This window comes from Callospermophilus lateralis, chromosome 3 (assembly GCF_048772815.1).
Source record: "Callospermophilus lateralis isolate mCalLat2 chromosome 3, mCalLat2.hap1, whole genome shotgun sequence".
In the NCBI taxonomy this organism is placed as follows: Eukaryota; Metazoa; Chordata; class Mammalia; order Rodentia; family Sciuridae; genus Callospermophilus; species Callospermophilus lateralis.
The window spans coordinates 119,791,947-119,818,594 of NC_135307.1; the positions used below are offsets into that span (position 1 = coordinate 119,791,947).

The 26,648-nt window shown below is 37.6% G+C and overlaps 2 protein-coding genes across 16 annotated transcripts in view; one reads left to right on the top strand and one right to left on the bottom strand.

Moving 5' to 3' along the window:
• Nrg4 (neuregulin 4) overlaps positions 1–15,496 on the top strand; it is a 205,220-nt gene extending 189,724 nt beyond the window's left edge. For all 15 annotated transcript variants that reach the window (XR_013155375.1, XM_076851185.2, XM_076851186.2 and 12 more), the window contains one exon: positions 9,591–15,496. Coding sequence is in view for 14 of the 15 variants with exons in the window: in XM_076851185.2 (XP_076707300.1) it covers positions 9,591–9,628 (38 nt within the window). In the remaining variant the exon portion in view is untranslated. The remainder of the gene's footprint in view (positions 1–9,590) is intronic.
• Positions 3,525–25,672, bottom strand: Fbxo22 (F-box protein 22). The gene is made up of 7 exons (XM_076851201.1): positions 25,494–25,672; positions 25,007–25,145; positions 20,752–20,839; positions 20,067–20,162; positions 15,079–15,243; positions 9,834–9,999; positions 3,525–7,070 (listed from the first exon to the last, which is right to left on the bottom strand). The coding sequence occupies exons 1-7, from the start codon at positions 25,634–25,636 to the stop codon at positions 6,653–6,655; spliced, it is 1,215 nt and encodes a 404-aa protein (XP_076707316.1). The 5' UTR covers positions 25,637–25,672; the 3' UTR covers positions 3,525–6,652.
• Between the last annotated feature and the right edge of the window lie 976 nt (positions 25,673–26,648).

The following is a 26,648-nucleotide window of genomic DNA, read 5'->3' on the forward strand; positions in this document are numbered from 1 at the left end:
TGATAGAGATTGCATTCAATCTGTAGCTCACTTTGAGGAGTACTGTTATGTTTCCAATTATTTGTCTAATTTCTTTTAGCAATATTTTGTAATTTTCATTGTACATCTGCTTTAGTCAGTTTGTATTGCTGTGACCAAAAGATCCATCAAGAAAACACAGAGGAGGGAAAGTTTATTTGGGGCTCATAATTTCATAGGTCTCAGTCCATAGATGACCAACTCCATAGCTCTGGGCCCAAGTGATGCAGAACATCATGGTGGAAGGAAAGCAGCTCAGAACATGGCAACAGGAAGCACAAAGCTCTGCTCACCAGAGACAGAATATAAAGCCAAAGGCACACCCTGTGACCTACTTCTTCCAGTCACACATTATCTACCTACAGGTACCAGTTAATCCATGTCAATGGATTAATATGCTAATTAGATTAAAGCTCTCATAACCATTTCACCTCTGAATATTCTTGCATTGTCTAACACACGAGCTTTGGGGGGATACCTCATATCTAAACCATAACAAAGTCTTTCACCTCCTTGGTTAATTTCTAAGTATTCTTCTTGATGCTATTATAAATAGAATTGTTTACATGATTCCTTTTCAGACTGTTTACTATAAATTTATAGAAGTGCAAGTGATTTTTGTGTTGATTTTGTATTCTGCCCCTTGGCTGAATTCATTGGGCTGAATTCATTTCGCTCTAACAGTCTTTTTGTAGATTCATTAGGGTTTTCTACATATTAAGATCCTACAATTACAAGTTATAATTTAAAACGATAATTTATAATTAGATAAATTTTTTCTTGCTAATTTGGAGGCCTTTATTTCTTTTACTTGCCTGATTGCTCTGGCTAAGACTCCAGTAGACATTGAGTAGAAGTGGTGAAGGTGAGCATCCTCATCTTGCTACTAAACTTAGAAGGAAACACTTTTATCTTTCCCCACTGAGTATGATGAGCCCTGTGGGATTTTCATATATGGATTTTATTGTATTGAGATAGCTTCCTTCTACTAGTTTGTTAGTGTATTTTCAATCATAAAAGGGAGTTAAGTTTTAGCAAATACCTTTTCTCACTGAGATGATCAAGTAATGTCCCCCCATTAATATAATGTATTATATTTATTTGTATATGTTGTCATCCCTGCATTCTAGGAATCAGTCCCACTTGGCCATGATGTATAATCCTTTTCAATCTGTTGCATTCAGTTTCAAGTATTTGAAGTGAGGAATTTGCATCAATATTCATAAGGGATGCTGGCCTAAACAATAATCCCCCTGTATCCACAGGCACTACATTCTAAGATCCCCAGTGGATGCCTGAGACAACAGATAGTCCCAAACCATATATATATGCAGTTATGTACTAAATAATAGATGGTTTGGTCAATAACAGTAGTCCATAAGGTTATATTCCTAGTGATGTTGTAACTTAGTTTGAGAATTTTATTATGTTTGTACAGTGAAGGACACATTTCTCAGTGTATCCTTGTCTCTAACCAACACATGACTGTACATACATAGTTAGGATAATTTATAGGATTAGGCACAATAAGAGATTAACTGAGCTGGAGGGATAGCTTAGTGGTAGAATGCTTGCCTTGCATGTGTCAGGACCTGGGTTTGGTCACCAGTGCGTGTGTGTGTATAAAAGTGCACATATATATTTATAATATATATTTGTAATAGTACAAATATAATAATATACTGCAATAAAACTGCCAGCATCACTATTCTTGTGCTTCAGGGCTATTACTAAGTAAAGGGTGGCTGAACACAAGCACTGATGTGCCCCTGAAAACAATGTATATTTTGTAGCTGGAACTAGGTTTGTATGTCTGTCACACACAGCTGGTGTCCCACGACTCTGTTATGCTGTTTGCTTGTCTTCATTCTTTCTTATTCTTTATGCTGGGTTCACATATTTTAATTTCTTGTTTTCAATTGTCTCTATAAAAGTTTGCTCATCTTTTCTTCCCCCATTCAAATCTGCTGTATCCGTCTAGTAAAAATTGTTTCTTATATTTTTCTCCTCCAGAATTTTGATTTTTTATAATTCCTTTTTCTTGAAACTGATTTTGTTCATTTATCATCATCTAACTCCTTGACTATATTTTAGAATTTTTTTTCTTTTTCTTTTTGGTACTAGGGATTGAACTCAGGGGCACCTGACTACTGAGCCACATCCCCAGCCCTTTTTTTTGTATTTTATTTAGAGACAGGGTCTCACTGAGTTGCTTAGCATCTTGCTTTCGCGGATGCTGGCTTTGAACTCATGATCCTCCTGTCTCAGCTTCCGGAGCTGCTAAATCTTTTATCTAGTAAATTTAATGTCTTCGTAAGAGACAGCGTGTTATCTTGATTCTATGAATGGGCCTTATTTCCCTATTCCTTTGTATCCCTCCTAATTCTGAGTTGAAAAAAGCATTTCACCATTATGATAACTCTAGACATCAGACTCTCTCCTTTTCTCAAAATTTGCTGGCTGATTTATTTTTAAAGGCTTTTATCCAGTTGTTTTGATAGCAATTTTTACAAAAACTGTTCTTTGTGTGATCATTCAAGTCTCTGGTTTCTTTCTTCTCATTCAGCTACTTTGACAAAAATTCCCTTAAATGTTCTAGTTTTTGCAGACTGACTCTGTGCTAGGGCAGTTCTCCAACATGGACCACACGTGAAAGCTTAGGGTCTTTGCAAGCGTCTTCCTAGGCATGTGTGACATTCTAAATTGTTCTTGTACACGACTGCTTCTCAATGTCCTAATTCTCAAAGCCTCATTCCAGCTTCTCCTCTGGGCCTAGCTGGTCCATTTTAAATCTCTACCCACAATATCTTGACCCAGGCATCAGTATATCCTTATAGTTCTTAAAGCAGTTCCTACCTTCCAAGTAAGGTAAAATAAAGACCTTGGGTCAATCCTTCACATGTTGAACAGACAAGTTAAAAAATGTTTCCAATAATTTGTAAATAAGGTCTATTCCACATCTTCAATTTTATGGATGGAAACTGGATTTTTACTGCTTCAAGAATGAGACTGTCAATCACTATGCCTGGGGTGGGGGGAAAAAATAAAAGTCACAAAATTTTCCTACCATTTTGAAGATGGTTTTTTAGTTGGGCATTCTCTTGATTGCAATGAACCTCTTGACTATTTTCCAGAGCTCTAACAAAGTTGGTTCAGACAGTTGCTTGTTTTTGTTGTTTCTTTGGGGGAATGAGTTGGGAGCTTCCTAATCCATGATTTTGCTGGTGTAACTCAAGTGAATTGTGTGTTAATCCCATCTGTAATTCTAGTATCATGACATGACTTTGAACAGAGTATATTCATTAAGAACCAAATGTATGGTGATTGGATTTTGTTTAGTCAGAATTAGAAAAAGGTTAAGACTGTCTCAAAATTCTCCACAATCTGATCATTTGCATTTAAAACCAATATTAACCAATCTCACTGGCTGTGATGTCATTAGAGATTAAAAACTTTGATTAAAAAAAGTTAAAAAATGAAAAACTCCATGTAACTCTTAGCACCAAAACATTAAAAGACATTTATTGGCTTCTGCCAGTGTTTACAGTTGCATACATTCTAGTAACTAGTCTTCAGTTGTGGCACAGGGCAGAAGTGAAATATATACAATAAAAATAACATAAATACTTGACTACTTATCCTAACCTATATAGGGTCCACATTAAAATAGCTTTCTAGTACACTCTACATATATATTAATTTTGTTCATCAAACAAAGATGTTATTACAGATTTCATTTAACATTTTCATTAAGCCGACTCATACTCAGTTTTTACAACTGAAAAATCAAATCAATCATGGAATCTCATGATTTACCATCAGGGGAATTTGGGGTCTTCTGTTTCCCTTAAAACTGATTTTATGGCAATGCTAACTTGGACCAGACCATATGGGTATGACAAAAGCAATTATATTTTTACTTGAAAGGTTCTTCAGATAACATAGAAAGTTCTAGATTTGTAAATTTATTCTTGCAATATAATTCTTTGCACGTTTATTTTTTGTTAAATGTGCAGTGTAAATCATGGCAAATCTTTTGCTCTCTGGCTTCATGGGTTGAGATGATCCTTTAATTTTAAGCAAAATTGAAAAAACAGTAGTGAAACAACCTATTGTTATATCATTCCACAGGGTATATCCCCAGATCCACCTTCCCTCCTCCTCCTATTTCTATTTGGCTGTTAAAGAGTTTTCATTCTACTTGGACCAAAGGGAATGGAAATATGTTCCTTGATGCAGCCTTTTATAAAGCAAACTACAGCCCCACAAATGATTTTGTTTTCAAAGTATAAGAAATCTGTGTTTTTAAGTGTCTTGATTAAATAAACCATCATATCATCTGATCTTAAGACAGCTCAGCATGTGAAGACAGTAAGGATTCACCTTTATGTCTTTTTTTTTTTTTTATGTGATCATTTTTGCAGTTTCACTAGTGGCTACAATGGTTTGCCATCTCAAGAAATTTCAGTAATTACTCTTTAATGCTTGCTTGTAGGACAGATCTTTCAAAACTGTAATATAGCTCTGACTTTAGTTAAATTACTTCCATACAACCTCATAGCCTCTGAGATGCAGAAAGGATGGCTTTTGTTATCGAGATATACTATTACTTCTATTGGGTCAAGTTCTCCCCTTTTTACTTTGTACTAAGATTACAACCATGTGATTGAATGATTTTATTGTCTCTGACAAGTGCCAAAAGGCTAACCTATTAAAAGAAACCCCAAAACAATGTCAGATATTTAGCAAGTTATCCTGTGGCAGATTCTCCTTTGAGAAGTAGCAAAACATTTTATGAGTATTAATTTAAAAAAAAATCCATGTAATTCTCATGCCTATTTTATTAATAATTTCAGTTTTTAAAATCCTCCTTCCTCTATTATTCAACCAATTCTGATTCATATCAGGAACAAGATTTCTAAAATATTTGTCTATGTTTCTACTTAAGCATATTCAAGGACTAGGATTTTGGAGTTACTAGCTAACTGATAATACATATCAGTGTCAAATAACAGAAAAGTTAATAAATAGAAAAGTTAACAAATGGCTAAAGAGAAATACAGATTAAAAAAAACTCTCAATCAAACTTTTCTTTGGACTTTTCTGGAACTCCAAAAGGAACTAACTCTTCAGGAATATTTAAAATACTCATAAAATAAAGGAACCTTTTAAGTATTATACACATAAATAGCAAGAGAAAAAACGATGAGGTAAAAAGTTGGGAGAAAAGTGACAGAAAATCAGGAACAATGTTAATACATTTGATTTTACTTATTACTGTCCTGTTAAAATCCCTAATCATTACAAAAATGCCATGTCATTTATCTCACTTTATAAGATCATATACAGTAAAGCGCTAGGGATGGAAGAGGAAGGCTGCTTAAGCAAGCTGATTTCTATTTTGTAAAACAATCAGTCTGGAGTCAGGCAGGTCAGGTCTGCTATGGAGGTACTTCAACAAAGGTATACAGGGACCCAGAATCTCTGTCTGGTTTTCTTCCACAATGGGGTATTGCCTCCTTGGCAGCATCCAAGATGGTTCATGACCAGATATACATTTCAAACAAGATAGAGAAAGAAGCAGAAAAAGGGAATCATTTCCCATCATGTTCATCGGCCAAAAAACAATTATACCTGCAAGAGACACTGAGAAATGTAGTCTTTGTTCTGGGAGAGACATGCCCAAAATGTTTGTTTCTATCACTGTGATAGAAAAAAAGGTAAGAATGGATATTAAGGGGATACTGGTATTCTCTGTTCCTCTCAAATATTTGTGTGTCAGAAATTCAAACTTGAATGATAGGACTGACCAGCTAACAAATACCTACATTCCAGCTTTTCATTTACAAAGGATTAGTTTGCTTTTGAAATACAGAAAAGTATCTGAATGAGTTTATAAGGTATGTTTTATTGGTATAAAATCAAAATAAGGTGATTGATAGAATTTTCTGGTCTGCCAATTAGCTATACGACACTATATGAGAAAAATTTCTTCTCTTGGAATTTCTTTATTAAGGAAAATAGTTTTATTTATAAAAGTCTCTAAACAATTTTATCTGACTGAGCAACTTTTAGAGTATCAAAACAAAGTTAAATTTTTATCATAAGTAAAAAAAGTAATTATATTATTACAGTATCTGGGGGGGAAAACTGGTAAAATTGGAAAGCAGAAAAATTTCTCAACCCATTTCATTTTTCTCTGATATTAAGGGAGGAAAAAAAAATATCTTCCAGATTCTGCTAAAAGATCATTTACTAATACAAAGAGGTAGATGCAGAATGCCTTAAATCTTTATCTCACTGGTGAATCACCCTTTGATCATTCCTTGCAGGAAGACTATATTGAAAGTCACCTTATACAGCAGCTTCGACAGGTGAACACAGCCACAACTTCTTTGCTTGTGCCCAACGCAAAGCTTTCAACTCGTGGTGTGTGTTGTGTACAAAGTTGTCCTTCATCTAATATATTAAAAATTACCCAAATGTGATCTCAGAACATCTATCAAAGCTACAGAACAGACAGAGCTAAAGTTCTTTTTTTGAAATATACATATCCCAAATTTCCATTTTGTGGAAAAGGCAGAAGTTGAAAGTCAATACTTTGAATACTGCAAAAGCCACTTTAAAGATGGCTTTATTTAGATGACCCCAGGTGAATCAGTGCCATTATTGTTGTATAGCTGTGAAACAGATCATCATCCTTTACCTCGTTACATTTTCTCAATATAAAGTTCCCAGTGACTATCCGGTCACATCCAATTTCTCCATTTCCAAAGAAGCCAAACAAGGGTACATTAGGAAAAAACTTCCTAAATGCATCAGCCTCGACATTCCCTTTGGCTCTATAATACTGAAAGCCCCTGCCAACGCATGCAAACATGAAGCCAATGGTATTCTGTTCTGGAATGTTGGCTGCTTTGAGGCGCTGCATGGCCGCCTCAGCAGTCTTCTCATCATTGACATCCTCATTAAGAAGCACTGTGGCACTCTGGATTCGGTGCCCACTAAATGACAGTCCAGCCACGCCTGTGGCATCAATATCCAGGGGGTTCCTGAAAAAATAGAAGAGGGGCAATGTATCATGAAATACCTAAAGTATAGAAGAAAACCCCTATGATGCACTGAGGGAGAGACACTGCTACCTTTAGCAGCCTCTGCTTGGTCAAAGACTAACATTGTGGTATGTTAGATTGTTGAAGGCAGATCAAGAAGTAAGCAGCTGTCCTTTTCAGCCACAAATACAAAGATATGTCATGCACATTCACCAATATTTTCTCATTTAGAAACCTAGTTAGTGAAGCTTCTTGGTATGATTTACACTGTGGTATTCTTCCCTACCACCTGTCAAATTCTGAAAGAGATGTATTTAAAAATAATCATGGAATTTTAAAACTTAATTTTAAATAATTAAAAATAATCATGGAATTTTAAAAGTTAATACTCCAGAAGTCTTAGCTTTATGTTTGTTGTGTAAACAAATACTTATTTTGAGCCTAGAATTTGGCTTAGTCTGATCATAAAGACTTCTGCATTGTCTTTACTTACCTGGCACTTTTTTTTTTTTTAAATGAAATTTCATCCTTAGAAAATATCAGAGTTATAAAATATAGATAGTGTCAAGAGTTACAAAGTATAGATAGTGAACACCCACTGGGGGAAAACAAAGTAAATGCCTTACATTTCTATCATTTTATCAACATATGAATCTACAAAATGGTTAAGATTCACTGGGCTAGTAGGAAACCAGACTCAAAGATTAAGAAGATATTAAGAACAGCCTGTGCAAAACCAGTTTGAAAGAGGCAGAGTCCATCTTCTTTTTTTAATTTTTTTATTGTTTTTAGTTGATCATCTTTGTTTTTATTTATTTATTTATTTATTTATTTTATGTGGTGCTGAGTATTGAACCCAATTCCTCACACATGCAAGGCAATCGCTCAACCACTGAACTACAACCCCAGCCCCTCCATCTTCTTTTTAGGTTCCTTTTTGTCACATTTCCTCTTTGGCATACAATTGTAATACATGTTGTCACTCTCTTGCCTCAATTATTTATCTTTTGGGGGGCTGAGGCAGGTTGGGTTATTCGCTCGCTGTTAAGATGGAGCATTTATGGACTCTCTTAGCCACTGACAGAGAACAAAGAGTACATTAAAATTAATGTGTGAGGTGTAATTATTTTAGAGGGCTTATTTCCCATATTGGTATAAAAAATAGATGATAAAAATAGCCACACCAATAGATTTATAAATCTGAAATAGATGTTAAATCACCATTGGTTATTTACAGTTTAAAGGTAATAGCAAAGAAGAAAATCTAGGGAAGAGGGAAAATAGATAGTGCCACTGAGATTCAGATGTATGTAAAGTCTAGTATTTGTTATCCTACTGTCTAAAATTTAATGTACTTTCTTTCTCACTTGCAGTCCAGGGACATTGGACTTAGCTGTTTACTTTCCCTGGTACATCAATGGAGGCTACCAGGAGAGACCCTGTAACTGGGATGATGTATATTACTCTTTGTCCTGTGTCACCATTCCAGGATCCAAATACTAAACACAAATACAGTGAGGAATAAATACTAGTGTTTAGAGATGGCATTGGGGGTGGAGTAGGAGCTCATGTTACTGCTTTCAGAAACATGTCCATAGCTCAAACTCAAATTTGAAATAGAGACCCTTGTGCAGCAACAAAATGAAACAAGATTGGGAAGGAAATAATGGATCCAGAGATAGGATATTTCTATCTCTGAAAGTAAAAGTTTTAGTAATAAAATCAATTTTCAAACTTGAAACAACCTTTCAAACTGGTACAGAATTTCTAAAATTATATGTTGAAAACCAATAAAATACCTGCAAGATGTTCCATGGAGAAAAGGTTTTGTGACCAAATAGATTTGAGAACTGCCACAGATGTTATTCCACCCCACATCCCTAACACCAGAAGATTTCTAAAACACTGAACATATTAGAGGCTCTGTCTGAGAAGTTCTGCCCTGAAAATACACTTTAACCATATGTGTCCTTTTAAAGAAAGAAAAACAGAGAAAGTGTGGAAATAAAATGGCTATTGTTTGCTCAAGAGAATTCCTCTGTGAGCCTTGAACACACTGAAAGGCTGCAGTTTGCCTCAATCTTTATAGCCTCCAAACAATGCTGTCTGAAAAGAACATAAGACCCTAGACTAGTATTTGTTATCCTGCCTACAACATTTTCCAGTCATGGAGCTTAGACTACCTAGCTGTCTGTTTCGAAAGACTGCTTATTGATGATATTCTTGCAACAGCCCCTTATACTTAACATGTGGACAGACCCCAACATCAATCTAAAGTCACTGAAAACAACTTGAGTAGCAGAGTCAATTAAAAATTGTTCAAAACAAGTTACTTGGCCTCACCCCATTCCTCCACGTTTCCCTTTAAAAACCTAGTCCTCTTTCCCCTTAAAAACCAAACATTTGTCTGGTTTCTAATTGAACCTGTGTCCCTGATTAGCAAATCTATTCTGTACTTGGGGGAAAAATGCCTTTGCTTTTATTTTATTTTAACTTAATTTATGATTTCTTGTTATGCAGAAATGGCATATACTGAGGTCACAGAGTGCCAGAGCTGATCAACAGGCAATGCTGAAAATCAATTTAAGAAGAATGTGAGTCCAACTAAGAAGACATTCTTAAAGGACAATACAAGTTATGTTTAATTCTTCAACTATAAGCAGAATTATGTTGAGTAAGCCCCTTAATCTAAGTCTACAGTAATGAAAACCTGAGACCATTTCCCTTCGTTCACAGAAGAAATCAGAAGCACAGAAAGCTTACTTTTCAGAAGTAAATGATGACAGGTTGTCCACCTGGCCTCCAGCCAAGATGATATTCATATCACTGAAAGTGCTGACTACTCGCTGCAGGTAATTACTGGCTCCCACCTTGCAGCAATTATAGCCAAAGACGAGGACCACGCGAAGTTCAGGGTTATCTAGAAGACCTGCAGAGAAACAAAAAGCAATAATTAAAAACAGCCTTAGAAGAGGAATTATCTTATACATCTTGCAAAATGAAATGCTACTACTAATTACTGGCACTCCTAATGAAGTGCAATTTAGTGCTTCAGCTGTCAAGTTTCCCATTTTTTACAAACTTTTAAATACTAACTCGAATTCTTAGCTGCAATTATTTTTTTTTCATTAGAAAACCTATTTGAAAATAATACAATCAATACCTAACAAGTAAGAAAGCAATTATGTACTGAACAGCAGCTCTCTGTGGACACAGCTGGTTCCAAACAGACCACCACCTGAAATGAAAGGGACACTGGTTTGCAGAGAACAGTAGGATTATCAGCTGAGGAATTTAAAGAGCCAAAGAAATTACAGACAAAACACACCAACTACATGTAGTGGTGTAAATGGTACTCCCTACAGTGTATATCCACCTTAAACCCAATCTATCAATGTGAGCCTCTTTTTGGAAAAAGAATCTTTTCAACCTCACTAAGGATCTTGAAATGAGATCATCTGAATTATCCAGGTGGACACTTAAGTCCAGTGACAAGTGCCCTTAAAATAAAAGACAAAGGAGAGAGACAGAGGAGGAGGCAATGTGACCACAGAAGTAGAAACTGCAGTGACGCAACCATAAGAAATGACAGCGGCTATAAAAGCAGAAAGAGACATCAAATTTGCCCCGAGAGCCTCCAGGAGTGGGGCGCTACTGATACCTTGATTTCAGACTTCTGACTGCTTAAATGTGACAGAATAAATCTGTGGTGTTTTAAGTCATCAAGGTACTTTGTTACAGCAGCCTTGGGAAACTACTATACCATAGAAATACAGGATCTGTCCACCTACTGCAGGGAATAGGTGGGAGTGAAGGTGGATTAGCCTTTGGAAAACAGGAACAGGTTTGACCTGTGGCATATGGACTAAAAGCAGCTGGCAACAGGGGGCGGCAGAGTCCTAGGAATCAGGCTGTGTTTGGGCTCCCAAAGCTCCCTCCCAGGGTTTCACTTGAGCCTCTGGCACCTTGTTTATAGAACATCAATTAGAAATTCAACAGCATTATCAAAAGAGTGGCTTCTGGGACAGGAAAGAAATCCAAAACCTAACCACACTCGTGTTTCCATTTGATTTGGCCACATGACTTCCATCTTGATAGACCAAAGGTGAGGTTACTAGAAATAAGGCTTGTTCAACAAAATATGGGGGTAGGAAAATGACTAATTACCAAAATCAAATAATGATTCTGGGAAACTGCCTCTGGGTCATTTCTAATTCTCTACACAATAAATCACTGATTTGGATAATGAAAGGATGATGTTATTTCATAATACCGGGTCTCACAGATCACTACTAAAGGGTCTTTTTTTTTCTATTATAGACCAGCCTAGCAAATTCTGAGAGAAGAAAAAAAATTATAAAACAGATTTTCAGTTAGAAAATGCCTCTGGATCACGGGTCTAATCTTATTTTACAAACAAAATTGATAACCCCAGAGAAGTGACTAGCCCAAGATAATGTCATGGCTATTCAAAGAAAAGTTAGGAAATTAATCTACTTACTGAGTAGTCTCAATAAAGTCTTCAGTGCAAAAGAGAGGGATATGACAGAAATATTACCTCAGTAAGCCCAGGGCCGTCAACACACTGATGAGTGCCTTCCCTCCCAGCTTCACATCACTGAAGCCGGTCAGTCCCCTTTGCTTCAGTTACCATTCATCACCTGATGGTTCTCAAATTTGCATCCTGCATCCAGACCACTCTCCTGAGCTCTGACAGTCAACTGTCTACTTACTATCTCCATCTCAAATTCAACATGTTCAAAACAACTTTTTTTTTTTTTTAGAGAGAGAGAAGTTTTTTGTTTTTTTAAATATTTATTCTTTAGTTTTTCGGCGGACACAACATCTTTATTTATATGTGGTGCTGAGGATTGAACCCAGCACCACGCGCATGCCAGGCAAACATGCTACCGCTTGAGCCACATCCCCAGCCCCTCAAAACAACTTTTAATAACTTGATTCCTCCAAACTGCACCTTCTAGTCCGTTCTTTACTGTGAAACTGTATTCAGCCAAAAACCTAGATGAGATCAATGCCACTTCTCTTATTCTCAACGTCAAATATTGAATCAGTCACCACATGCCATCCATTCACCTCTGAACCGTCTCTGGAATTGATCTACTTCTCTTCAACTCCACCCACTACTACCCTTGCCCAAAATGCCACTTCTTCTTGCCTTAACCAATACAACAGCATCCTGTTTTCCTGCATCTGATTTTTAAAAAATTTAATGTGAATATATAGCTATTATGAACAAGACAATGTTTTGAAATATGTACACTACAAAGCAAACTGAACTCATCCTGCATCCACTCCTATGCTCCTCTACAACGACCAGCACCCTACAGCCACAGCGGCATTTTCCAGAGACATTTCTGATCATGCCATTCCTGTGTTGAGACTCCTAGCTTCCCAACAGTCCTCCTTTGGCCTTCCTGACTGGCCTCTGTCTATGGGTTCAGCTTCCATCACAGACCCCTCCTCTCACGCCTCCCAGGCAGGATATTCTTTAGGTTTCCCAACTGAGCTGTAGGAACTCACTTCTACACCCTCACGGGAATTACCAGGTTTTTCTATTTCATTCTTTGATCTCTTGGCTATCTTGCTGGTTTTTTGTCAGCAACCAGCAAAGAATATAAAAACCACCCACGATACTCATACTCCTTCTTACCCAAGCCTCCTTTCCATCTTCCCAAGGTTCTATTAAGTCTATTAAGCCCCCTGGTTGTATGTTTTCTAGCACATCTGTGCTTCTATCTGGCAGTATGGTTTTTCATTCATTCAGCCTGCCCTGCTGACTGGGAGGTCCAGAAGGCCGGGACAATGTCATCACAAACAGAAGCTTACCCGCAGCATATACTCAGTTTTTCTTTTTTCAAATTTTCCAAAAATATTTTTTAGTTAATGCACCTTTATTTTTTATTTATTTATATGTGCTCCTGAGAATTAAACCCAGTGCCTCACACTTGCTAGGCAAGCGCTCTACCACTGAGCCATAACTCTAGCTCCACAAACTGCTTTTTATGAAATTTTACTAAGATAGTTTTTGCATCCTTAAGATTATCAATTGTGGGTTTTGCCCCCACTTCTCATTCCAGAGACTAATTTTAACACAGAATATCAAACAGACCTTACAACAATCTACACCTACTCTCTTAATGCACATTCTGGTAAGATTCCTCCAAAAAGAATATAACAGTATGTGTATAAAATTATATGTACTATGACACTAGGTCAGATTATGTCATCTCCTATATGCAGGGTCTAGCTAGTAGAACTATAATTAAATCAAACACAAGATCCCTTGTCTTCAGGGCCATTGCCAGTTTTATAAGAGAATTTAGTCCCTTTGCTTATTGTGAGCCTTTCACAGGACATCTTATAGTCGCTGCAGTTATATACAATAAAGTAAGTGAAGACAAACTAAGTCCATAGGCCAAATCCAGCCCACATCCTCTCTCTCTCTATAAACAGAACTTCATCTGAGCACAGCCATTCTTCTACGCACTGCCAACTGCATTTGCACTCCCACAGCAGAGCTGAATGGATGCACCTAAGACTATCTGGCTGGCAAAACCTAAAACATTTACTATCTGGCCCCTTACAGAAAAACTTTGAGGGACACTGATATGAACAGAATGCTTCCAGTGTCATAAAAGACAGAAAAGGATCTGGCCCCAGGTATCTGGTTCAGTAACCCAGGCCCCACATCACAGCCTCCAGCCACTCACTCACTCCTTGTCTAATTGAGATGGTCCAAATTTAGAAACACATAAAAGCAGGACATAAGACAGCATGAGAGAACAGAAATTACCATCCCAATCTAGGCAACGCTTCAGTTTCCCAAAGGATGAAAATGATGCCTTGGCTCAAACTGATCACAGCAAGTAGCTCAGAAAAGGACAGTATATGAAAGCATCACCAAGCAGGATAAACCTGGGGCTGTGTCCTCACTCCTATATTTGGTCCACAAAGCAAACATGGTTTAACAAATATTACAATTTTATCATAAAATGGATGCTTTCTTCTGCTCAAGATTTTGGCTTTCTTGTGAACTGACAAAATGAGGATTCTAGCTTCAACCAGGGCTACGTATAAGAACCCCACTGAAGATTCCCAAGGTACCCAGGATAACAGAGGAGAAAGAACTGCCCAGGGAGGCATACCACTCCTCCAGACAAAGGAAGCAAAAAGATGGCCAGAAAGCCTTTAGAAAAAACATTAAATCAAAAGCCAAAACAAGTGTTTCAGAGGGGGTCTGAATTTCCTAATTGTTTCTCCCACATCTTGCTGCTTCTGTCCCAGAGTTCCCTACATCTGCTCTCTGAATCACCACTGTCCCTATCTCCTAGATACAAAATTCAGAAGTTATCACTAAGTCCCCCAGTCTCTCTACTCCCTTAGATCTAATCATTTGCTAATTTCCTCCAGCTGATTCCCTTCTCTTCAGGCCCTCGTGCTTTACATAGTCATTCATTTAATCCCCATAACTCTGTAGTTATTTTCACTTTATGGAAAAGTAAACAGGTTTAGAAAAGTTAAGAAACTCATCCTAAAAGCCTGGACAATAGCAGAACTAGGGCAGATAAAAAACTGAATTCTCAATAGCTACACTACCCTGCCTCACAGAGCTGGCTGTTTAAACTTTCCATACTCTTCCTATATATGTCTACCATCCTCCAATTAAATGGCCTGCTGCTCATAGCTGCTAGTCTTAGTTGCTGATGCCCAAATTTTGTGTTTTGGCCTTTTTACATTGTCAGGGGTAGTTGTAAAAACTAGTCTTAATGTGGCTAGTCCTCCCCCGGCCGCGCCCCCCCCCGCCCCCCCCCCCATTACTAAACCAACCAAATCTTCTCTTTGTTGCTACACATTTTTTTTTTTTTCATTCCTGCTGGGATAAGTGCCACATTTGGATTCTCTTAAGGGAAACTAATATCCACCAACAAGCCAAAATTAAAACAAAGTTAACCAACAAAACAATTAACAATAAATAACAGTAACTTACCTACTTCAGTAAGTTGATGTCTTTCAAGTGTTAAGTTCTTTGGATCTTTAGTAAAATGAAAGGGCTGTATTTTTATTCCTTCAATTTGAGGAAACAATAGAGCAAAACCAGATTCTCCAATTTCTATTTCCTGAGGTCGATTGCTACCTGTTCCCATTGGAGTTACTAGGGGAAAAAATTGCAGTTTTGAGAACAGATTCAATAAAAACAGAATTTGATTTGGTAACAATGTAAATTGACCAACCCCACCTAGATAACTGCAGTTTAAGTCACTAATACAAATGCCAAGCTAAATAACCACTATTGGGGGTAAATTATGCTCAGCTTTGGTGTTTTTAGGGTGTAATGTCATGATGTCTATAACTTACTCTCAAATGGCTCAGAAATAAATGGTTTTTATAAACAAAGAAAAAACAAATGTTGCAAAAATTTTTTCAATGGAGGATACAAGGGTGATTACTATGTATTCATTCTATCATGCTACTTTTCCACAGGCTTTAAGTTTTTCAAAACAAAAAGTTGAGTAGCAAATACATTTTCATAGTAAACCCACTTTTTTTTAAATTTACCTTCTTTTTATTGGTTGTTCAAAACATTACAAAGCTCTTGACATATCATATTTCATACATTTGATTCAAGTGGGTTATGAACTCCCATTTTTACCCCGTATACAGATTGCACTTTTAAAAATTTATCCCAAAGAAATTTGCTAATTATGTAAAGTATATGTATGCACAACTATTTTTATCATAGAATTAACAGAAAGTAAAAGGGAAAAAACCTAAATGCCCTACCTTAGTATTTAGATTAAAAGCTTCATATATACAACAGAATATAGCCATTAAGACTGATGCCAGATATGTTTCTGCTGACCTGAAAATATGTTTGTAATGTGCTGTGCATTTTAAAGGCAGATGTAATAGACGACCCCCTCCCCAAATTCATATAAGGCCTAAGTTCTCCTTTGTGATTGTACTTAGAGATAAGGTCTTTAAAGAGGTAAAAGTTAAATGAGATCATAAGAGTAGGCACTATTCCATCAGGATTAAAGTTCTCATAAGACGGGAAGAGACACCAGGCTCACTCTGTACAAAGACAAGGTATACAAAAGGAACAGAGAGAAGAAGGCTGTCTGCAAGCTTCAGGAAAAACTAATGCTGAACTTGGACCTCCAGCCTCCAAACTATGAGAAAATAAATTTGTTGTTTAAGCCATCCAGACAGTGGTATTTTGTCCAACCCTAGCAGACTAATACATAATACAGTAAGTTACAAATCACAGAAAATTATATTCTGGTTTTACCTACACCACAAATATAAACACAAACCTCATAAAATAAATAGAGTGGTTAAGTCCGTGGTGCTTATTTTTTTTCTTTTGTGTAATACCAAATTATTATTACTAGTGTAAAAAAGAAAAAAGAAAAAACTGGCTGGGGTTGTAGCTCAGTGGTAGAGCACTTGCCTAGCTTGCATGAGACATTAGGTTCGATCCTCAGCACCACATAAACATAAACAAATAAAATAAAGGCATTCTGTCCATCTTTAACTACAAAAAAAAAGTGTTAAGCATATCACAAACCAAATTAACCAAATTTAGGGCAAAATGAAAAAATATATATACTCAAAGAGAAAATTTCCAAATCAAACCAAACCCACAAAATATATTCTGAATTAAATACATGAAAACAAAAATTCAGAATTTATGATAAGGCCCTTTGTTCCACGGAAAATATCAAAATGTAAGAGCAATTTTTTATATGTGTTTAGAAGACTGCAAAACAATCTGAATTAAAATAACAAGACTCTTTTGTAGAAATTGATATACTGAAAATGCACGTGAAAATGCAAAGGACCCAGAAAGCCAAATAATCCTTAACAAGAACACTGATGTCTACAAGAATCCAGATGATATTATTTGGTTTAAGGATAGAAAATAGATTGAGGGAAGAGAATACAACCCAAAATCAGGCTCAATTATTATTTTTTAAAATTTTACTTGTAGATAAACACAATACCTGTATTTATTTTTATGTGGTGCTGAGGATCAAACCCAGTGCCTCACACATGCTAGGCAAGTGCTCTACCACTGAGCTACAACTCCAGCCCTGGCTCAATTATTTCTAACAAATTATTTTTGACAAAGTTGCCAAGACAACATAATAAGGAAAGAAAACTCTCAAAGACATGGTGACAGAATAACTACACAAACATGGGGAAAAAACTAACTTTAAACACCTACGTTACAAACAAATATAAAATTAACTCAAGTTAGGCCACAGAACTAAATATTAAAGCTAAAACTATACAGTTTATAGAATAAAACATGAGATTAAACACCTTTGTAAATCTGAGAGAGACAAAGATTTCTTACAAAGGACATTTAAAAAATTAACCATGAAAGAAAAATATTGATAAACTGAACTTAACTAAAGTTTTCTGCTCATCAAAAGAAACTGTTAAGACAATAAAAAGCCACAGACCAGGAGAAAACATTTATAATACCTACACCTGTTAGAGGACTCAAACTATATAAAGAGCTCCTATAACTCAATAAGACAAACATGCCAATAAAAAAAAAATCAGTAAAAGACATTTCACAAAAACTGACATAGAAATAGCCCATAAACTCATGAAAAAGTTCTCAGCATAATTAGTCATTAGAAAAATTTAAATTATAACTATCATAAGCCTCTTCATGCCCACTATAATGGCTAAAATTAACAAGAATCATGACTATTGGGATATGGAGCAAATGGAACTCTCATACATCACTGGTTTGGAAAACTGGTGTTTCCTTTTAAGTTAAATTTACATCAACACTAAGATCCTCCTAATTCCACTTCTTGGTGACTGCCTAAGAAGAATTTTAAGACCTATACACAAAGGCAAATGTTCTTAACAACTTCATTCATAATACTTAGGAACTGGAAATTATAACAATGTTCATCAAAAAGAGAATGAGAAAACAAATCATGATCTACTTTATATAATAGAATGCTACTTGAGAAATTTTTTTAAAGAATTACTGATTAACATAACAAACAAATCTCAAAAACACATTGTTAAAAATATTTATACTGAGTGAAAGATAAAACACAAAAGAGATCACGTCCATTTATGTGATTTATGTGACTAACCTACAGTCACAAAAATCAAAATAGGTTTTCAAAGGCAGGAATTAACAGGAAATGAGAAGAAACTCTCCCAGGTGGTGGAAGTATTTCCTATCTTGACTAGTGGGTTGATTACAGAAGGGCATAAATTTGTCAAAACTCAATAAATTTTAAACTAAAGATTTTACATTTGACTGTAGGTAAAGTTTATCTGTGGAATAGTAACATATGCACCTGTAAAAAATGAACAGATTTTTCTCAAACTTGAAAATTTTCCAACCATAAGGAAGGAAGATGAGACTAGTAACTATCATGGCTATTTTAGAAACAATCACTGTACAGTGACCTAAGAAAAATTATCTTGGTGGAAACTTTGTTCAGGCACATGAGGAACTGACGCAAAGAAAGCACCAGCTGTAGGGGAATCAGAAACAGTAAAAAGGGTAATAGGGAACCAAGAAGATATAAGAGACCAAGCCCTGACTAAAGGAGCTGAAATGGCACTGTCCTGACATCAAGATCACAGGAGAACTTAGGGGGATGAGAAACACAAATCAAAACTAATGCCGAGTAAGTACAAGGCTCACAAGGGAGAGTGTCACCCAGGTCTGGCCCTACCCTCTCTCTCCTCCCCTATCCCCCTCAGCAGAAATTTTAAAAAGGAAAAACTTGTATGTTTAGAGAAGCCACAGTAGATACAGAGGGGAGACCAAGAAAATGATGCAAGGAAAAAGAGCTATGATTCTGTATTTATTAGTAACCAGTAATGGTAAAGAAATGATCAATCATTTAAGGACAATTCAAAGGTCTGAAGAAAACTAGGGTCACTGCTATCGTTTCCTTAATCCAATCAGAAATGACATGCCTGAGTGGGTGGACAGAATAATAGTACAGTAGTGGGGAGGTGATGAAACAGTCCCTATCAACTATGTATTTACCCTATTCATTTCTAAACACTTGAAATTCTTTGTTTCATTATACAAGATTCCCAAATTTATAGCAAAAATCTTTTGGAGCTGCAGATATAGCTCAGTGGTGGAGTGCTTGCCAAACACGGGAAGCCCTGGGTTCAATCCCAGGTCCACAAAGAAAAAAAGTTTTCAGTGAAGATTAAAAATGCCAAATTAAGGAGAGCTGGGGCTGAGGCTCAGTTGGTAGCGCACCTGCCTGGCATGTGTGAGGAAGCACTGGGTTCAATTCTCAGCACCGCATGTAAAAAAATAAAGGTCGGTCAACAACTAGAAAAAGAGGCCAGTTAAAGAGTACTAGGTACTACCAAGTCAGAACAAAGAAAACAATAATAGCTAACATTTGCTTACTGCACATCTCTTTTTAAATGCACTACATGTATTAATTCATTGAATCCTCACAATATTCCAGGGATGGTTCTATCACCACCATCATCATCCCATTTCATTGATGGGTAAATAAAGCCCTACAGAAGTCAGATAACTTGCTCAAAGTGCCACAGATACTAAGCAGTACCACTGGAATCCAAGTAGGTATGTATCTTAGCCACTATACCTGTACTGCCTCAACAGACTCTCTTTCCCCCATTACCTACAGAAAAGAACAATCATAACAACAACAACAATAAAAACAGCAAAAATTCAGTGATCAAACATTCCCTCTAATGAATGGCTATTGAAAAGAGATGCATTATATTTGTTTTATACAGGTAGCAGCACTGAGACTTGAATTACTAACTACAACAAACTTAAGTCAAATCTAAAACCATGGCAAATATGACCAACTTTATTGTATTTTGAATGACCAGAAAGAATAATGTGCTTTTCACCTACAAATAATTCACCACTCTATAGGACCCCACTTAAAGCAAGTAAGAAATCATCGAGTTGCCAATTTCTCTCACCTACAATTCCTGGGGCCACAATCCCAAGGACTTGGCATTGTTTTGGGAATAGCTTCTCAAGTGCCAATGCGGTTTCCATAGTAGTTCTTTTCCTTGCTGTAATAATATAGTAGCAAAATTATTAGATATCATCCATTTACATTTAAATCTGACAATATTAAAAAAAAAAGGCAAATATTTGACAAGAGAATGATTTAAAAGAAAGCCTAAAAGCTTCAATTAAAACAAAAGGTTTCTCCACTTTGGCTCCTGCTTTATATTTTAAACTCTAAATCTGACCTTTAGCATTACTAGTTGGTTTTTGACATTTGTTTATATACTGCTCTTGGCCCAGTGACATAAAATTTAACAGTTGCAGCTAAATTTGAGGCTTGCTGTTTACTGTACCTCTTCATTTAGCTGTTGTTACAGCAGAACTACCATGACTGCAGAGTCAAATTAGACAATGATAAACCATTGTCTAAGTCAAACTCTGGGCCTCAATGTGCCCATCATGGATGCTTCGTCTGCTTTTTCTCTTAGCAAGCCAAGAACACACAATTACCTACAGGATCTGTAGGTAAAAGGTAAAAGGGACCTGATAAGCCAGCACACTAAAAGCCTTGCATAGGCAAAGTCATAAGTAACTCCATAAAGAAGGTACAGAGTGAAATGGGAGTGGGGGGCTTTTTCTTTTGATACTTACCTCTCTTATGGCCACGACACTCTTCTAGACTAATAAAAGTTTCTGAATCAGCCATGTAGAGAACTGTCTGTGGTAAGATACGAACATTCTGCAAAGAAAACAAAAAATCAAATTGAATCCCATAATCTGTGACCACTTTCATGGTATCTCCCTGGTCCAAACTATTGATGCCCCCCCCACCTTCCCTTCCTTTAGGGCAATGTTTGGTTCTGAGTTCATCTACTTCTCATTCTTCACTCTAGCCCTTACATTTGAAGATCATTTTACTGAGCACCTAATTACTTCTTGAAGTCAAATCCATGCCAGCCCTCAAGTTCATTTTTATAATGGTAATTTAAACTCTTAAGTACCAGCAAAAGATACCACCTGCTTTAACAGAAACCTTTCACCAGACAGAAGGTGTGATGCTGCTCTATTACTCCTCTCCTTGCTGCCTAGCATGTCAAATAGTCCAGGCTTTCCTCATATCTAGCCCCACCTTCAAGCTTCCTTGAAGGACCCTTAGTTTCCTATTATCAGACATGCCCATTTCCCCAGGTCCCCTGCAGCTCTCTTCCTGTCTTAGTCTGCTCCTAGACTCCCTCAGTACTTGGGATCCTTATTTGTGTCCTAACTCCTCTACAAGCAGGGCTTGCTTATTTATATTCATTGATTTTTCACTAAACTTCACATTACAGACGTGGTTGAATTAAAAGAAAGGATGAAGATATTTTCCTTTTGTGTGTGTGTGAAAACCATCAGAATAAAATACTCAGTTTATAATAAAGTTTCATTATTGGTCAGATGGGGAAAAAAGTTGATTCATTGTAATTTGGTAAGTTCAGAGTAGATTCCAGATAGATAAACTTATAAGATACTAAGCATGATGACCTGTGGTAGCCTCCAGGCTGGATATAACCTATAAATATACATTCCTTGGTCCCCATGGCGTCTTTTAAAAACTGCAAAATGGTTGCCAAAATTTAAAATTCCACAAAATTTCTGGATAAAATGAGGATTTCCACATTCTTTTGAAAATCAGAGCATTCTAACAACACAGACTGCATGCCTCCTGACAGAAAGACCTGCTATGGCCTTACTACTCCTCTGAGCCACTACTCCACTTTAACTGCCTTTCTGGTCGTCAGGGCATTTCAGTCTGTGATACCTAGGAAAAGGCCCAAGAGGGTTAGGGCTTAGTACTGCCTCTGCCATATGCCAGCAGAATAACCCTCACAAAGTTTTTAGGCTTCAAGTTTTCTATTTAGACAAATATTTGAAGTCTAGTCCTGAGATGTTATGATTCTGTCTTTTTTAGTCCCCCTGAAAAGCAACTGCTGAATTTCCCTAATTCTCATATAAAAATAATGCCTGCCATGGTAAAAAGTTGAAAACCACACAAAGTTTAAAAAAGCATGGAAAAAAAATCTCAATTCTAATCCCAAAGGAAACTTATGCTAACATTTTGGAGCTTATTACTCTTCCTTTTTGTTTTTAATAATACAGATTAACTAAACATAATTTAGTAATCTGTGTTTTCACTTTCATTAACATTTTGTTTTATCATTAAATGAACCTTGAAGTTCATCACGTAATGACTTCATTTATTAGATTAACATTAGGTTGTTTTTAATTTCCTGCATTATAAATGAAGCTCCAAAGAACATTTCTGTGGAAAAGTTTTTGCTTGAACTTCCAAGTTTTTCCAAACAACAAACCTGGAAAGAGCAGGATTTGGACCAAAGTGTCAGAAAAGAAAGTTTTCCAACAAGTCTGCCTTTGTACACTGACCAGCTCCCTGGGTCTGGGTCCCAGAGCCCAAAAAGTTAAGGTGAAAATTGACACAAAGAAACAAGAAACAGGGGCTGGGGTTGTGGCTTAGCAGTACAGCACTCGCCTCTTACGTGTGAGACCCTGGGTTCGATCCTCAGCACCACATAAAAATAAATAAACAAAATAAACATACTGTGCCCATGTATAACTAAAAACATATTAAAAAAAAAAGAAAAGAAAGAAACCGGAAACAGACCATCAGTCACATATGGGGCACTCATCTGCTATCTAAATATAATAAGAAAGATGAGAGCCAAGTTTTTCATTGTCCAAAAGGGAGGTACAAATATGAGCAGAAAGATAGAAAGAATCCTATGTTGGATTATGTGCCAAGTGCAGTGGTGCATGCCTGTAATCCCAGCAATTCAGGAGGCTGAGGCAGGACTACCACAACTTGGAGACCAGCCGCAGCAACTCAAAACCCTCAGCAACTGAGTGAGACCCTGCCTCAAAGTAAAAAATAAAAAGGTCTTGGGATATAGCTCAGTGGCAACACACCCCTAGGTTCAATCCCCAGTTCCACCCTCCAAAAAAAAGAAACTCATGAGTTTCCAGATATAGATGGATAGAAATATGGTTGTAAATGGGCAAGAGATGTATATACATACATAGGCATGTTACATTCGGCACCCACATCTGTGGATTCTGAGTTCAGGGACACCAATCATGGTTGAAAAATACTCAAGAGAAAAAAGTTAATCTGTACTGCACATGCACAAAATTTTCATTATTCTCTAACATTATTTTCATTATTCGCTAACAATACAGTATAAACTATGTGGCGTTTCCATTGTATTGGGTATTAAGTAATCTGAAGATTACTGAAAATATAGATGGATATACATAGGTTATCTGCAAATACTATATCCTTTACATAACGAACTTGAGTATCCAAGGATTTCCAAATGTGGATGGTGGGGAGTAGGGATGGGGTTATCCTAGAACAAATACACAGTAGATCCAAAGGGATGACTATAAATACATATATACACTCCTTGGTTCTGCCCATTGACTGGGCTTTAAAGCAGTAAATCTCTCAAGAGCTAAGAGTACACTTAAAGTCCAGATTTTAGCTTCTAAATACCATTCTCCACTTAAAGGAACCAAGGTTTCTTGGAGAAAACATCAATTTTAGACTGAAGCAGACAGCACTTGACAAGCTTAAACCACACTGTGCCAGAAACCAGGCAAGTGTTCAAAGATGATGGAGTCATCTCTGGAAGACAATGAAGACAGCCTGAAGGGGCTCCCACTCATCAAACTGGGGATAATTTGAACACCAATATAAATACTGATAGTAACAGATGTACCCTTGAATAACAGACCAAGAGTATTTACAAATATAAGTGATTAAACTGAAAGAGGACTCAAACAGTTTCAAAGTATTTCTCCACAAAACACTCATTACAGCAGGAAACTAATTTTACAGTAAAGACACCTGACAGATACCAAGCAAATCAAGTAATTTAAGATAATCTCCTCAGTAATGAGACAAATGAAAGCCATATGCTACCTGAAAGAAGGCCATAAGAAGAGCAAACACCACTTCTGTGCAATTCTTGCCAAAGAAACATAATCTGAATTGAATAAACCTCAGACATAACCAGTTTATGTATGCTCTACAAAACAACTAGCTTCTAATATTCCTAAGTATCAAGACTGGGAAAGTCAAGAAAAGCTTGAGAAACTGTTCCAGACCAAAAAATCTGAACTTTATTTAAAGTGACTGATTGGTAAAAGAATTCCCCACTGAATCCTTTTGTTATGAAGAACATTACTGGGGCAACTGACAAACTGAATGGAGTCTGAGACTATCTGATGGAAAAAAAATACATCAACTACAGTTTCCCGATTTTGATGGCTGCATTGTGTTTATGTAGAATTTTCTTGTTTGTACATTATACATACTCAAGTACAGAGAGTGATTAAAGTATCAGGTTGACAATTTACTCTCAAAGGGCTCTCTTTCACACCCTAGTGAGATATCAATCTCACTGTCTAACTTCACAGTCCACGTTTTTACCTCCCACTTACTGGCGCACCTTTTGAAAAGGGGGCCCAGAGATAGTAAGTAGTACAGGGCAGGCGTTGAAATACTTGGGAATAAGTTTTGTTTCTTGGCTTTCCAGTGTGTAGCACTGAGCAAGAGACACTCAATTGCATTACCTGCAAAACAGAGACGAAAACCACTTGCTTCAAGGGAAAGGGTCTGTGAAGCTTTATTAAAATAGCTAACATCTGATGAATAGTCAAATAAATTACCCCATGCCCTTACCGTACAGTCACTAAAGCTATCGTTTATTACAAAGGGCTTTTCACTGGCACAAGAAAATGTTCTTCAACAAAAACAAGGACACATACAATACTGGGATTTTCAAATTTCGATTCCCAAAGGCTGACCCACCAACCCTGCAACTGACTGCAGACACCCCTTCTTACTTGCCTCAAGCTCCTCTGCTACCACGCGGACCAAGCAATGCCCCTCCAGGTGGCCGGCCTCCGCCAGGCCCGCGGAGATCCAGGTCACACTTCGATGGGTCCGCAACACTCTGCGAACACACTCCCTCCACAAGCGGCACACACTGGGGACGCAAATGCAAAAATGGTCGTAGGCATTCACCTCTTCCGTGGCTCAAAGACCACCCCCCACCCACCCGCTAGCGTGGCAGCTGGAGATCCCTGCAGGATCCAACGTCCGCATGTGAGGTAGGTGTGTGGGTGCTGGTTCGGCCGAAGAGCCGAACGTGGAAAAAAACCTCAGGGGGAACTTCGCACTCAGAAAAAGTTCCCGGAACACTACAGCAAGGGCACTTCATAGGTGGGGGTTCCCTCAGGACAGACGTGGGAGCTCTTAAGTCCAGAAGGTGTCTTCCCACCACGCCAGCCCGGGGAATGCCCACAGGTCAGCTTCCCGCCTCCCCTCTCCTCACCCAGCCACCCGCAGCAACGCCTTGGCGGGCAGGAAGGTGAGCACACGCTCCACCACCTCCGCTAGGTTACTCAACACAAAGGTGCTCCGAGGGTCTGCGGAGGAGGAGCCGCAGCGGTCGCCGCCACCGCCCACCGGCTCCATTCCTCGCCAACCCGCTCGCACAAGCACTACGGCGGCTCGGAGGCACCTGGCTAGGCCGGGGTACGATTCCACGGTAAGCGCACACTGCGCAGGCGCAGGCGCCACTTCCGGTCGGCCGGGCAATGGAGGGGACGCTGCGGAGGCTTTTGCGTGACCTTTGGCCGCTGGGTTTCCGGCGCAGGAGTTAAGAACGCTCGTCTGTTCTGGAATGTTGTGGGTGCGCGTTTTCCGGTGCTCCGAACTTCCTCCTGCAGTAGAAACGAGTTCTCTTCTGAACCTCTCACTGTACTTGGAGCCGCTGTATTTTACCAGTTCACATCTTCGTCTAATTCGTGAGTTCCTTTAGTGTAGGAACTACGCAGTATTTGTTGGTCTTTATAAAATCCTTGTTTAGCATGATCAACTTTTGGCAAGATCCATTTTTTAAAAATTACTGTGAAAAATCGCCGCCTTTACTCAGCGCCTAGTGAAAGTAGTTTGTAGTCTTTTTAGTTTTGCGTAAGCCGGCATTAGTAGCACCTCCTTTTGTAAGGTAGCCAATAATTACAGGGGAATCTCGCCCTAAACCATGCACCGTTTCTCCGCCTGTAACATCATTCACCTGGGAACTATTGTTTTAGCATGTTCTCTTTACCTCAGGTTACTAAATCGCCACAGCATTATGTGTTTCAACAAACTTTGTGTCAATTCTAATGGATGCTGAGGAAGAGAACAACAACATAAGGAATTGGAGTAGACCTGTTAATATCAATTCCAACAGCGCTCTTTCTAGCTAAGGCATCCGTGATTTGACTCCCAGCTAGAGAGTGAAATTGGATGATCTAAACTAGTGGTTCTCATTTTGGCCTCCAGGACCTTTACATACTTAAATATTGACACCAAATAAAACATTTTAAAATAATTCTATGTATTAAGATAATTTAAGTGAAAACTGACTTCCAAATCTCCCTCCCCCCAGTAGTAAATAGTGTGACATCATTTTACACTTTGAAAATCTGATTACTGGCTTAAC